General features: G+C 40.8%; 2 protein-coding genes across 2 annotated transcripts in view; both read left to right on the forward strand.

The window, feature by feature from the left end:
- The first annotated feature begins 1,071 nt into the window (after window positions 1-1,071).
- On the forward strand, window positions 1,072-7,761 carry cope (COPI coat complex subunit epsilon). The gene is made up of 10 exons (XM_069679978.1): window positions 1,072-1,190; window positions 1,335-1,397; window positions 1,536-1,636; window positions 2,207-2,359; window positions 3,198-3,251; window positions 3,524-3,605; window positions 4,084-4,239; window positions 5,664-5,732; window positions 6,905-6,979; window positions 7,379-7,761. The coding sequence occupies exons 1-10, from the start codon at window positions 1,089-1,091 to the stop codon at window positions 7,430-7,432; spliced, it is 909 nt and encodes a 302-aa protein (XP_069536079.1). The 5' UTR covers window positions 1,072-1,088; the 3' UTR covers window positions 7,433-7,761.
- A 632-nt stretch (window positions 7,762-8,393) lies between these two features.
- Window positions 8,394-15,740, forward strand: part of cers1 (ceramide synthase 1) — a 29,783-nt gene continuing 22,436 nt past the window's right edge. Inside the window, exon 1 of the mRNA XM_069679477.1 lies at window positions 8,394-9,206. Within this exon, the coding sequence (XP_069535578.1) occupies window positions 8,958-9,206 (249 nt within the window). The 5' untranslated portion in view covers window positions 8,394-8,957. The remainder of the gene's footprint in view (window positions 9,207-15,740) is intronic.

The raw sequence follows: 15,740 nt of genomic DNA on the forward strand, positions 1-15,740 counted from the left end.
GCGGATGTTTTTAGGAAACAGGAAGTTTTTTCTCAGCTGTGTAATGAGGACACAGGAATTCCCGAGGTCAAAATAGCCTTCTTGCATTGTTATCTCAGCGATGAGCTAACTGTACACTTTTAGATGTTTAGTTAAGAGTTTTTTCCCCCCAGTATACCCCAATATTTTTTTATGTATTTGATATACTATTCCTTTAACTAAGCGTATTAATGTATCTTATATCGTATATCAATATTGACATCTTATATCTTATAGTTTTGTGTTGCTGCAACATATGACACCTGCAGTAGTGAAATTAATCTGGCGCGCCCTCTAGTGGTATAATCTGATACATTGGCGATAGTGTCGTCTGTGTAATGACTCATTGGTGACTATATGAAATGTGCTAAAATCAATATAAAATAATATATAATTTCAATTAATTTACTGTTTTTTTTCATTTTTAATCTCAATTGATTAATATAGTTTGGGCTACAAAATGGTAAATGTTTTTTTTTTTTTTTAACCTTAACAATCAAGCTCGGCTATTTAGAATCAAGTGTTGCATATTAATTTTCTGTCCATCCACCAACTGATTACTTGACACATTATTTTAGCTCTGATATACCATCTGTGAAGAAGCTACACTGGAACTTGGATTCATTTGAAACTACCCCTTTTGCATTAAAGTTAAGTCATATCATACTGCATCTGTTACATAAGGGATGTTGCGGAGAATGAACCCACCACCATTACACGGATAATCAAACCAACCAAGTAAGCCTTCAATTCAGCTACCATGGCTTGTATGGGCCTGAAATAACATTGGCTTGCATTTGGAGTTGGTTAAAAAACAAACAATTTGACATACAGGGAGATATAGGCACAACACGAAGATATTATATTTTTATGGTAAAAGGACAATGACTAATTATTCAACATTGTATATTTGATCTATCTAATTAAATAACTCGCCCCATAATTATCTCTGACTGCATTTCTGAATGGTTCACTTGTGTATTGTTGTTGAACTCAACCTCCCACAATCCTCGGGGAAAAGCAGGAAGGTGACGTATTTTTGCTACGTGTCAGGAAGCACTGTAGTCAACATGGCGGCGCAGCAGGGTGATGTTGATGAGCTCTTCGATGTGAAAAATGCTTATTATATCGGCAGTTATCAACAGTGTATAAACGAGGCTCAGAAAGTGAAGGTAAGTATCTAACTGCATCAGTTGAATGATTAAAAGAGACGATAAGTATAAGCTAACGGTATTTTCTAGCTACAATGCTAAACATGTTAGCAGCTATTTTGCTAGAAAATCCTTAACTTCATTCCCTGTTTTTTGTCTTCAAAGCCGTCGACACCAGAGAAGGAGACTGAAAGGGACATGTTTTTGTACAGAGCCTACATTGCCCAGGTAAACTGAACGATTATGTGTTTAATTGATCTTTGTTTGTTATGAGCTGATAGCTATTGTATATTAATCCCTGTCAATGTTATTTGGCTCATCAAAAAAACTGCTCATCTTCACCTGTTGTTGTTTGTGCTGTTGCAGAGGAAATATGCTGTTGTCTTGGATGACATCAAGGCCAACTCTCCTCCTGAGCTTCAGGCTGTCAGGATGTTTGCTGAGTATCGGTCCAATGAAGGCAAAAGGTGAGATTGCATGTGACATTTAGGTCAACACAAAAGGGACCTATGTCTCATGCTGTTTAGACTCAATACGTTCATTAAAACTATTTGCGCAGGTATCCAACAGTCCAGATAGTCATATACTGTATGTAAAACACTTCATAACCTAATTCTCCTCACAGTAAAATGGCTTTTATGATTTTACACATTACAGCAGTAGTGTCATTGTTCTTTGCATATTGCACACTTAGATAGAATAACAGAGCTAGGGGTCTGTGTCAGCTACAGACTTTTAAAGATGACCAAATCAGGAATCACTAGGGCTCTAAATGGCTCTACATACTCCATACTTTGACCATGAGGTCTGCCAAAATCCACACAAAATGTTCACAGTTCCTATAAATATTTTTTGTTTGATATTGTTTTGATATTGACAAATATTTGTTGTCAACTGTATCAATCAACTGTGTCATAGCGACCGCAAATCCGGTGAATCAAACGGTGTCAGACATGCATTCATCAGTATATCACCAACTCTAACAGCCTTTCTAACAGATCGTTCCATTTCCTCATTCTGATTTTCTCCCCCTGCAGGGATGCTATTGTTGCTGATCTAGAAAAGAAGATGGCGAAGAGTGTTGATGCTTCCAACACCACTTTCCTCCTCATGGCTGCCTCCATCTACTACCATGAGATGAACACTGATGCCGCTCTCAGGACACTGCACCAAGGAGAAAGCCTGGAATGGTAAGAAGGGAGTGAGATTTTAACTTTTTAAAAAAGTCTCCAGAATGATTTTGTTCACAATTGAACCTTATTTTATGTCAATGTATCAGCGAAGTAGACATAATCTTTTACTTTCTGTAAAGTACTTCCATTGGAACTACAATGAAGATGACAAAATTTGTTCAGAAAATGAGTCAGTTTCACCACATTTTACTGTAAGCATGTCAAACATTATCACAATATTTATCCTATAGTAGATTCAACCTTTTATATTTATTTTGTTACACTGATTGTGGAGCTTGGCACTCAAGATTTTAACTGTAGTCTCAACTGTGTGTGCTTGTTTATGTGGCAATAAATCTTGATTTTTTTAATTATTTATCAGATGACTTTACACACAGTGGCTTTAATGTTCATTCATAAATAAAATAGTTTGGTTTAATGGAGTCTCATGATGCACAGGTTAATTATAACAGAATATCAAATCGTGTTTGATTACTGAGAGAAAGTACAGAAAGTATTGTGTCTTGACTCACTGCGCTATCAAATTCATGTAAATATGAACAAGGCTACTATGTTGAAAGATGAAGAGCTGAAGTAAATTTGCATTCATTTGCATTCAATTTCCAGGCATGTTTTGCTTGGCAGATTTTGATACGTGAAAGATACATTGAGGAAAAATCTTCTACACAAATTGGAGGGTTTTTAAGCAACTGTGGTTTCCACAACGTTTTGTCAATTAAAGTTTCAGTGCTCTACAACACTCTGATGGGTCACTGGGTTTCTAAGGTTGCTTTCATGTTGATGACAACCGCCTGTAACTGAACAAAATTGACCTGAACATTTGTTTGTTTTTCAGCATGGCCATGAGCATTCAGGTGTTGCTGAGTCTGGATCGTGTTGACCTTGCGAGGTATGACTACGCACATAAACAGTGCATGATTTGCATTGAATTGTTATGTCAGCTTTGTTATCTGAAGGTTCATGGAAAACATCCAGGTGCTTTTTGAATGTGTGAACTGATGTCAGTTGATATTGATTTTTTTTTTACTGTAAATTCCCTTTAAACCTACAGTGAGTGTGGTAATGATAATTATAAAATATTCTTTTTCATGCACATTAACATTTTCTTTTTAAAATGGGACTGAACTCTTTTATAATATCGGCATTATGTCTCATTGACAGAAAAGAGCTGAAGAAGATGCAGGAGCAGGATGAGGATGCTACTTTGACCCAGTTGGCCACAGCCTGGGTTAATATCGCTGTGGTGAGGAGACCAGCATTAAGCATCAACGAGATACATTAAGGAGATTGATAAATAAGAGCCTTATCACGAGTAACTCTGCACATAATGGCGTGATTGGAAGGGGGCTGCATGGCCTTCAAGTAGAGTGTCTTCTGGTTTATCCCATTATTAGCTTCCATGTTGTTTTGTGATTTACTGAAGCTCAATCCGGTTTGAACTAATAAGCAGGCAGGGTACTTTGTTGCATTTATTGGTGTAATATAAAGCTCACCTAACCAAGAAATTGCAGGACAGTGTTCAATTCAAGTTACTGCACACTACATGAGCAAATTAAATGGAATTTTAAAGCAACCCCCCGACATCTTTACAAGCCAAAACAAAGCAATCAAACAGCAGTTGTCTTGTTCTTATTATTGCCTTCTCAGCATGATCTCTGCTGAACACTCACTTTAGATTTGTTGTTTTAATACAAGCGTTTACATTCTGCTTGTTGTCCCAGGGTGGAGAGAAGCTGCAGGATGCTTACTACATTTTCCAGGAGATGTCGGACAAGTATTCGTCAACACTGCTGCTCCTCAACGGGCAGGCGGCGTGCTACATGGCTCAGAACAAGTGGGAGGAGGCTGAGGGAGTGCTGCAGGAGGCACTTGACAAGGTTAGAGGATAAGAGTGTGTTTGTTTTGGTCTCTGTTGTATTGTCGCTTTGTCAATTTGACAGCACAATGTACACTCGTCGGTGTATATATATGCAGTGGTTATGCGGTTAAAGTTCTCACTTGCTTGTCTGTGAGTCTGGTGCAGGAGATGCATTCAAAATAATTTCAAAACAGGGGACTGGGCTATACACAACAATTTTTTTGAGTCTGTTAAAAATGTTAAAGTGAGAAATGTGATACAGTTGTTATTCCACACTGTTCCAAAGCACAAATAAACAAACCCTCATTTTGATGTCACAACGTTAATTTGATTTGTAGTCGAATCAAGATGTGCTGTCAACTGAGCCTTCAGGGCCAACAGTGTGGTCTGCCAATCAGTGTAGTGCTTCATTAAGTGTACCAGTGTCAGGTTACTGTTCTTTAAAGGGCCTGTTTGAACTGCTTGCATTGTAGCAGCAGATGGCACCACAGACTATTTTGTCGTCCACAGCTATTACACTTTGTCCTTTACAAGACAGTGTTTTACCAGTGTACGCTGATTATCTGGACACTTAATTGACTGTAATGTTTCTTTAAGTGTCTCTAGTTTAATTTTTCTTACTATACAGATAATATGTGCTGCTCTGCTCCTTTTGTGAGTATGCAGCTCACTGTCCAAATACATTGTGAATGAATGTGATCTATGATTTGCATATCAGGCCTGTTTTGAGTTTAAAGGTTGTACAAGTGCATTTATGTTTCACTATACATTCCTAACTAGACGGTGAGATGGATTAGTGGAATGGCTCAAAAAGGAACCACCTGCTTATGTTAACTGAAGTGAAGCTTTTTTACAAATGTTCAACTTTCAGTTTCGGGAATATCCCCCAAACCAACCAGAGTTATCCTGCTTCATGACACAGGCCATTCATTGATGACTGGACTGGACGACCCAACGCAAAGTTTACTGTTTAAATTGTTACAAGGTGGTGGTTATTCAATCATGTTCTCCTTCACTAGACAGATAGAATGTAACAGGAGGATAGTGTCACTTTAGATGAATGTCAATGCTCACGCTCTGCCTGCAAAACCTGACAAATGTTTTTGGGGCGAAGTGGAAAAAATAAAATGGCAAGATAATCAGAAGTTATAATGTTTTACACACACATTCATATAGACGTTTGCATTTGCACCAACACTCATAATCCATTTCTGGCAGATGTTACATTTGATTACCACCTTTGCTACCTTTTTGTCGGCTTGACTTGTGATTAATAAAATTATGTTCATTTTTTCATCTCAGTAAGGGGCATAAAACATGCTAAGTGTTAGCTTCTGTTCTCTTTCACTGTCTTCTCTCTACCTCTGTGTTTCTGTATCTGTCCTCTCTGAGAAATAACTCACTTTCTGCCCGTCTCTTGTCTTTCTCTCTCCCCCCCTTTAGGACAGCAGCCACCCTGAGACGTTGATCAACCTCATAGTGCTCACTCAGCACCTGGGCAAAGCTCCTGAGGTGAGACTTTGGACCTTACACTGTTAACGAAGGTGCCGCTTTAACAGCCATCAGTTTATCAGTTTTCTGTGGAGAAATCCACCCTCGGTCAAACAGGGCTTGAAAAATCTTTCTCCGATAACACTCTGTGCTTGGAGGGCAAGATGCTCTTCTCAGCAATTTTCTGTGTGTTTGCTTTGATTAAAGCAGGCAAGGCATTCATCCAAGCAGTTCCTTGATTGCGTTAGTCTTCTATCATGAAAAGTGTCACCTAAGCATTTCTTTTGGTTTAGTGCTGTGTGTGTGTTATCCACCATGAACTCAGAGTTCAAAAGGATAAAGACTCTATCTGTTTTACGTTTGATGGTCTTGATAGTAATGCAATAGAATGCTGACCATTGACTCAAAGCCATCATTAAAAAGTTTCCAAGTGTGATAACCACAGATTGGCACATCAAACTCAAGGTTCACTGGAATTATGTGTACAACAGGCCTCACAGTAATATGGAGTAACTTTTGAATGTTCCTTTTTTTGTGTTAATCTAAGGTAAGCAGTGTTAAAGTGGTTCATTCCTTGTGCTGTATGGCTTCCTGACTGTATGATCAAAACATATTGTATTAATCAGCTGCTTCTGTGCTCTGAGAATGGAAGAACAATAACTTTCAGTCACCTCTCATAATATCACATTTGTAAAAAACAAACAATTAAACCATATTTGAAAAATATACAAGACAACTCATAGTTCAAAGTTTCAACATGTAAAGCCACAGAGCACCTCTCTTTTCTCTATATTAAATATTAATGACTAAATTAGGAACAATTAATGTCATGAAATTATATTTGACGCCAAACAATTTAGTCAGATTTAATTGTGGCCTGGAATAAAAATAAACAACTACATCACTTTCAAACAGAGCCTGACCCACTTGGTAGTAGCAAAAAGACCACACACAACAATAGAAATGTAATAATAGCAAAGCCAACAAAAACATTTTGGTAAAAAGAAAAAGAAACGTGTTTCCAGGCCCCTGATAAACAAGTTTTGTTGTTGACAAGTCTTCATAAGCTTTACTCTGTTTTACACTTTTATATTCCCTGTAAAACAGGTTCTTAAGCTATGTATACAGGGTTTTTTTCCCCCAGCTGTTATTTACTATTATTGCTTTCTAACTTTTACGTGATCTGTCCTCAGGTAACCAATCGCTACCTCTCTCAGCTGAAAGATGCACACAAGGCCCATCCATTCCTCAAAGATTACTTAGCCAAGGTAACTTGCCTGCGTCTGTATTTGTTTTTTTATGCTTTTCATTCTCAGGGACGTGTCTGACATGTGGCCAGGGCAACTCTGGTTTACCAGAATCACTCACTGTTGTTGACAAACCTTAATAACCTTTACTCTGTCATAATTCCACTACCTAGCTTGGTTGCTTTGATGGTTTTGCCGAGGCAGTTGTCCTTGGAGCGAAGTCAAGTAGAACATTCAACTTTGAATCTTTAGCCTTTGTCACAAATTGTGTTGTAATTACACTGGACTGCAGATGTACATAAACATCCTCTAACTGGGTTATACCAATTACCAAACAATCCATGTGATAAACAGCTGTTCCCATGTATGGATGTTTTTCCTGGAATTTAACTGTTTCCTCTGCTCTTTGTTTTCCTGCAGGAGAATGAATTTGACAGACTAGTGATGCAGTACGCTCCTACCGCTACAGCATAAGACATCTGCTATCACTCTGACCTGTTAGTAATGGACTTCACTATATCACATCAAGAATCAACAGTTTATAGCCTCTTTAACTTGCATAACTGTATTTGTTTTGATATATTCACTTGTAAGAAAAAAAAAGTTTAATTAAAATTTGGCTGTTTTATTTAAACCACAACAAAAGTCATAATTTCCTGTTAGGTCTGTCTTTTTATGTCCATTCTTTATAGATTTGCATTTCTCTTATGGAAATGAACTCAACTGTTTATTGTAAGCATTCCCTTTGAAATGATAATAAATGTTTAATACCTGTGTTGTGTTTGAAGTGTGGTTTTCTGGGAAAATAAAAGAACCTGAGGGCTGAATGTGCGAATTTAAGCCAACTTAATCAATTAATAACTGCGTTGTTTGGCTCTTTCTGACTCATTTATACGTATCAAACAGTCTTCGGTGTCGTCTTTCATTCGCCACTTGTCTGCACTGTCTCTTTAAGTCATCCTTTTTAACCCTCAGCGGTTCAAGCAGAGGGTTCAAAAAGAAGATAGCGGCCCTAATTACGTCACGCCCACCTCGTTCTTTTTCCTCCTTTCGGCAGAAACGCACGCTGTCCTCTTTTAACGTACCAGTTGAATCCTATTGAATGCAAAGCGCGACTTGTCAAAACGCAGCTTTGAACACGTTGGCCAGCACAGAGCAGCAACAGCAGCAGAGGAGGAGGAGAAAAAGAAGAAGCGACGGCAGCCTCTTCGTAGGATAATATTCTTCTTATTTATCCCCTTTCTCTTCGCTGGAATAACTTGGCTTCGTGTGAGATTTGCCGGTTGGTCAGGAGTCTGCTGTGGCGGTTCAGAGCCGTTATATAAGGCGAATAACGGACAGATGAGCGCGCACGTACGTTACAGTATAGCGGCACATTAATCGCATGTGGCTGGCTGGGCTTGGCGCTGTTAGAGGCGACATTAACGTTAGACCTTTAGCTGGAATCGTTTATGTATGTGTGCTACATCAGGTTTTTTAGGCTAATTTATTCAAATAGCTAGCTAGCTTGGAAGCCGCTGCCAATGCTGGACCATACACTATTGTGTGTGCGTATGACAGAGCTTAGCTAGGCGGCTAACAGGACGCGCTGCTGATGAGCTCGTGTGTGCGTAGCGGAATGATGATCAGAAGAAACCTCCACCATATAGGCGCTAATGGCTCTGATTAATTGTCGAAACCCTATTTAATCATTGGTTTGTGTGATTATCAAATACAGCCACATAGCCGATGTGTGTTTCAGACCTTCTGGGCCCCGCTATCATTCATAAAAGTATCCTGAAGGCGAAGAATGGGCCCATGTCTTAATGTGGACAACAAAGAATTAGGCTACTGAAGAGGTTAAGCTGGTTAGATAAGCTTGTTTTAGCGTTTTTAGGTGAGCTAGCAAGCTGGTTGGCGGATTAGTAACACAGTCTGGACAGTACAGCTCCCTGCACTCCCTCTGCCCCTCTGTTGGAGTATTTCTTGCACGTTTTTGTTCTGTCTGCGCCGCAACACAATGAGCAGTCACACCGGGGACACCGGGCCGGTGGAAGTGGAGCCCATGCCGGGATACTTGGACCTCATCACCAGAGCCTCCACCGTAATGCTGGGCGCATGGAGAGACTGTAGCACATGCGGGCTGGAGCTCTCTAAACGGACTCTCCTGGATAACGCATACATTACACTGACCGAAATCGCCCTGTTCTTCTTTTGCGCCTTTTTGTGGACGCAGGTCAGGCGGGGACTGACAGAAAGTCTGTTTAAGGTGGGTGACACACGCTCCCAAAACACACCGATCCTCTATTTTCCCCAAGGTTATTTTATTAACGCCCTTAATTAACGGGTTTAGTAGGTGATTCCTCCAATTAGAGCCACAGATCTACACAAAAGTGGCCTCTGAGCCTCCCCTCCCTCAGGAGCTGTCTGAAGGCACAACATGCTCTGGGCTAGAGAGACAGACTGAGTGTGAGGCAGGTGAGAGTGAGAATAACACATGTTAACAAATATCAGATCCAGTAGGACTACGATACAGATAGTAAGCACCCTTATCTGTACTTGTGTTGGACAAACATTTGGACTGAACAGGTTGAAGAGAAATACGAGATTACGAAATTCTGTAAAGAATTACATTCTGGTGATTGGTTATTGATATAGTTATATTTGGCATACACAATTTAGCTGCAAGGTCATATACAAACAATTTGAGACGTTTCATTACTCTTCCTTTAATGAAGTATATATTTTACAGTTATGAATCTTAAACAATGACTTTATCTTACGTCTGATTCCTTCTTGTATCCTTTTCTATCCTTCTTTTTATGTGACATACACGCCCTGAATATAATACTACATCCTCTACCATTACTTTCATTTTTAACAGCCAGTATGGTCGTGATGCTTTTAGATCTCTATGAGGGCTTTTAGGTACTTTTTGGAACGTGGCAGCCAGGCCATTTATTGTAATTATGTCAAATTGCAAGTGATGCAGAATTCTTACCAACCCCTCTCCCCCCTTTCTGTCTCTCTCTTTCTCCTTCTCTTCACACATAAACTATGCAGATACTAGTGGGTGGTTAGTGTGGCTACAATGTGTGATTTTTTCTGCATGTAATATTAGTAATAATATTAAGATAATTTGTTTGCAAAATCACTGATATTATTGACTACAACAATAATAATGTACTATTAGTATGGGCCACTACATCAAATGCTTGACAGAGTGTATCATCACTTTAATGCATACATCTAAATCATTAAAAAAATACATTATTGTCCACAATGGCCTTGTACACCCAGAAATATCCTGTGAAGGGGTAGTTATCATGGCTTAAAAGTATGATAAAATATCTGCATCCACACAATAATGGGTTTATTTTTAGAAATAAGACTACCTGAAATGTCAGATACTTGCTGCTAAAAGGAGTAGAGAGTCATGGCATTCTTAAGTCACCTGAGGATGTTCACTTACAAAACTGCAGCGTCTCTAAAAGCAGCATCACAACATTATTCTTACCCAAATAGAGAGACCAGGCGCTCAGGCTATGTAGCTCTGATAGACTGGCTCTATGCCCAGGACTCCTATATTCCCCTCACCAATCCAAGTCCTGAGTACCACCACCCTAACAGGGAGGGAGGGGCTCCTTCTCCACAGATAGCCTGATGAAGCTAAAGGCTCATTATCCTGCCATGATTGTGGGTGGGTGGGGGTGGAGTGTCCGCACATGGTGGATGCTCTGATGATGAGGTTACAGCAGTACACTGTAGTTCAGGGCCTCATGTGCGAAGCCAGATGTGGCCTGGGAATGCGAGGAATGAAGCCTGTTTTCCCCTTTACATCATGTTTGTGGGTCTCACTGGGTTACTCCTATGGAACGGTATAGGATGGGCCCCCCTTTACGGCCTGGATACTTAAAAGGCTGTGAAGGATGAGTAGGGATTTTTAATATCGGATGAAGTAACAATCAGTCAGTGTGCCTGTGGTTATTTAGTGCATGTGTAATGTCACCTCCACAGCGCTCACATTGGGGATGAAGAGGATGGGTTCAGTGTGAGGTCAGCCATGCCGAGCTAATGCTTTAAGAGAATTGCTGTTATACATCACAAAAGCCGAGGTGGCTCGTCAGAAGAGTACATCTACATTATCTGAACTCTTATTTCACTACAGCAAATTACACCAATTTGAACAAAGCAGATTCTTTTCGCGCTGTTAAGTAAACCACAGTACATTCCCAGTCAGTAATTATTGAATGTGTGGTTCTCTCCGTGTTGAAATCCACATTTTCTGCGGGCTCTGATATGTGGTGAAGCGGCTAAGCTGTCAAACGCTATGAACACAATAAATGGCAGCACGGACAATCGTGAGCACACATACTTAATTAGGTTCAGAGCTCATTAAACTTCATGGACATTAAATATTGGCTTTGACATCAGGGAACAAAGCACTGTGTAATCTTATCCTGCTGTGGTCTAAAAGGATATAATGATGTGTTTGGACATGAGAGGAGTGAATGTTTGTTGCTCTGACATACTATGAAAACATCACTTCAGGGCCTCAAACAATGGTCCACTATATGCATCAATGTCATTTAGAAAAGTTAGATGATGGATAAGTTGTTTTTTGTAGTCTTCATTGTTAAGTTCACATGACCTACTTCTTGCAAAAGTTTAGGCCAAGTTAACCAATAACGAAACTGATGGCTAGGTGTATCCATCCATCCATCCATCCATCCATTCATCCATCATCTATACCGCTTATCCTGTTCAGGGCTGCAGGGGGGCTGGAGTCTATCCCAGCTGTCATTGGGTTAGAGGCGGGGTCAATCGCCAGTCAGTCACAGGGCTGACACACAGAGTCAGACAACCTTTCACCCTCACACTCAAGCCTACGTTCAATTTTAGAGTCACCAATGAACCTAATGAGCAAGTCTTAGGACTGTGGGAGGATGAAGGAGAACCCGGATGCATGCACAGGGAGAACATGTAAACTCCACACAGAAAGGCCCCTAGGTCCAACTGTGAGGCAACAGCGCTTACCACTGTACCACTGTGCAGCCTGCTGGGTGTATCCCTTAAATTAAGCTCTACCTGCAGAAGTTGCCGGTGAATTAGAGAATAAATCTACATACAAAAGCTGATAAATAATTACTTACAGAACTCCCAGCCATTTTTGAAAAATGAAAGTTGACCCACTTAAAAATCTCCATTTACTCTGGTCTGCATTTTCACTCAGATTCCAAATATGAATATATTATGAGGAAGACTTTATAATTATATATTTCCTTAATCTTTATGCTGAGGTTGTACATCAGTGCACATGCTGTTGGCTGAGGTAAGACGGGTGTGTTGGAGGCGGGGGTGGCCCCTGTGCACAGACCTGTGTAGTTGAGTGAGTTGTTTTCATCATGTTTCACTTTTGCTCTGATGCTCGGGTGCACAAGAGAGAGCAGCACTTATTGAGGTTAATTAAACACAACTTGTTGATAAGCCACTTGAGCTCTTTTGTTACATACACATCATAACCTCCTGACTCATCTGTTGGGATTTTAATATTTAAACTGAACTAAATGTGTACTTTGAGTTGACTTTACCTCTAATGTCAGGGTTAAATGATTGAAATCTTAAGAAATCGGATGTAGCAGCAGTCATCTAAATGTCATGCAGCGTCTGCGGGGGCAATCCTTCCTCATTGTCTTTTTAACTTCTCTCTGCACACACTCATTTTTCAAAGCGGTTCATGTCTCTGTGCGCTTGCAAGATGTAAATGGGTGTTCATCTGGTGGTTTGAGTTGCATTTAAGTGCATGTGTGTGTTTGTGTTTATGAGCGTCTGAGGGCTCGGATATGTTTGTGTTTGCATACATTTTGTCAGTCAAAAGCATGCATGACCACTTCCTACTAAATTAGTCCAAAGCCTCCGTGGATGACGGAGTTATGACACTGAGTTCGAGCCGAGGAGGGATGAATTAAACAGAGGGGGGAAGAGAAAGAGAGCAAGAGGAAGGAAGGAAGGGGAGCAGAGAGAAGTGGGCAGAGGGGTTGTGTCGCTGGGGCCAAGTCTGCTGACTCAGCATGCAGCAGCCAATCATTAACACGATTGCACGCACACACCCAATCACATGCATATGCGTGTAAAAGGAAGTAATCTGTCACACGCAAAATGCAACATCTATTTACCTTAACATTTACAAGAGCATGCATTTAAAAGAAGGAACACACTAGCTGCTCGGCTGTGGTCAAACCTTTCTAGTAGCAGCAGTAATAACCACTCTCTTAAATGCCTCCCGTAGCCCCTCTCACACACACACACACACACACACACACACACACACACACACACACTGAGGCAGTCACTCATAGAGGAGAGCAGCAGTGTGCTTGCCAGCTCCAGCCTCGTTGCAGAGCTTATCTTCCTGCAGAGCAGCTGAGCAGCACCTCATCCCCTGCTGTTGTTCTAAATGTGAAAGCAGCCTGAGGTTTGACGAGGTCCCCGACCACAGATCCCAAATCACCTTCCACTAAGCCCCTGCTCATTGTTGTACATTAGCCGCAGTGAGACACCTGATACTGGATTTGTGGTGTAGGGAAAGTGCTATCCATTCAGCCAAAAGTGCCCACTCAGGTGAAACTTGCTTGTAATTTTGACACTGATTGTGTGTAATTGTTATGGAGATCGATTTTTGTATGTCCTCTCCTTTCCTCTCCTCTCTGCTGGTCTCCTCTCCTCTCGTGACTCAGCTATCTAATTTATCATCACATAGCGCTTAAGTGAGCAGCACTTTTGCCATCACCTGACATGTGATCTATTACTCTCTGTGTGCCTCAGTGTGTCACACATCATAAATACACTATCGCTTTTGCTTTCAAAAAACTGTTCCCCACACAGAGATTTAGCTTCAATCATATCAATATGTCAATATGATGGATGCAGTTATATAAGTCTATCTTGTTTGCTTCCATTTACATCTGTGTTAAATATGCATGCAGTACCTTTCTTACTGTGTGGATAAAAGCATGGCATAATGTCATTGCCATAATATGTTACTAGCTTTTGAATGCCTGCTGTCTCTCTGCACTGATACTAGGCTTTGTGCACTTGTAGGATTGGCCGCCTGCAGGTTTGTTCCAACCTGGTATGCCCTCAGCATCAAGCTCTACAGTATGAATTTCTTACTGACTACTTGCTTGCTTTTACATTTAAAAAGCTGATTTAAATATGGCTGCTAGCATCAGCAAATGTTACTGTTTGTTAAGTTAGCAGGGCGTCACTATCACAGAGAACTCTTAACCCTCTTCCCAAACATGCTATTTAACTCTCAGTCCAGGAACAAGTAGAAGTTACTGGATTGTTTTTAAGGAAGTATAAAAAAGCAATCAGAGTCTAATCTAGAAAATCAGCAAAAATGTTGAAACAAAAATGCAGAGCAAAAAAAATTCTAGTCCTTGCTTCTCAAATGCTTTTCCGTCTTCCCTGAAGACGTCATCTCATAGTTTGACGTCTCATAGAGTTAAGTATTAATCGCAAATTAACAACAAAGCATCAGGTGAGCACAGGAGCCCTCAGGTGTGTTCAGAAATCCTCCATATTTAAAGAGACAGTTTGTAAAAGACTCTCACATACACCATGATATAGTATGAGCCTGGAGTTGTTGTAGAAACCAGACAGCAGGTCTATAAATTATTCCGCCGAAGAAGGAAACGGGGGGGTGGCTGTGCACTCTGTAACACGGTGAATCATAGCCAGAGCAGCCATATGTAGCACCAGCTACAAAGCAGCATCATGAATCAGCTCTGTTTGCCGACTGTGACAGTCAGACTCTCCTCTGGTCAGCTGGAATGAGCTGCGAGGCCTTGACCGCTGCTGAGCTGCTGGGGCTGGGCCTCTCGATCTTTTTTTTCTTTTTCCTCTTCCTCTCTCGTTCTCACCACTTACTTGCCGCAGAGCTGCTGCGGCCGGCCTCTCGATCTTTTTTTTTCTATTTTCCTCTTCCTCTCTTGTTCTCACCACTTACTTGCCTCCGGATAGACACAGTGGACAGGCTGTCATTAGACAAGAACACACTGTCAGCGTTGTCTTCACACTTGGCAGCTGTCTCTCTTCTAACTCGGTCTCTCTATAAAACTGTGAGTGAGTGAGTGGTCAGATGAAACCCAAGTTCATTTTTTGCTTGGCGTGCTCATCGCGCTTTGTGTGCCCACAGGGTTGTTAATGAATTGAATCTCTACTTTGGTTTTTTGTGTGATTTCAAAAGCATTCTTTGGATACAGTTAGATCATTTTCTCCCTCTCTGTCTGTGGAAGCGTCGGGTACATCCGCATGGACTCACAATCAGAAAGGGCGCACTTTGCAATGCTAAATTTCATCCAAATAGTTGCCTGTCAATTTGCTCACTGTTCCCATCTCCCCTCTACTGACCTCATATCACCTCTCTTTGTCTACTCTGCATCTTCTTGATCTAACTTTAATCTAGTGTTTCCTGTCCTCGCATTTCTTCTTCTCTGCCTCCTCCCCGCCCTCCACTTGGCTTTGAGTTTGCATAGCGACATTGTTAGTTAACCCAGACATCAAGGTTGAGCTGGGACCTCAGGGGGAACTTGCTCGCATGTGGCAGCGATTATGGAGGTTGTTCTTACAAAATGACTGTAGCCCAAGGATGACTCAGACAGAGTACACAGATCATACTGTCATGTCACCTGAAGGACATGATATTTTGGCAAAGAGTGATAAATATCTTCCAGTGGAGATGATTAAAGCCTTAACTCTGGAGCGGTGTCAAGTTCTTAGAGGTTTGTTTTGTTCTTTT

This window comes from Semicossyphus pulcher, unplaced genomic scaffold (genome assembly GCF_022749685.1).
Source record: "Semicossyphus pulcher isolate SPU_LCO1_2020_fin unplaced genomic scaffold, fSemPul1.0.p SCAF_4, whole genome shotgun sequence".
NCBI lineage: Eukaryota > Metazoa > Chordata > Actinopteri > Labriformes > Labridae > Semicossyphus > Semicossyphus pulcher.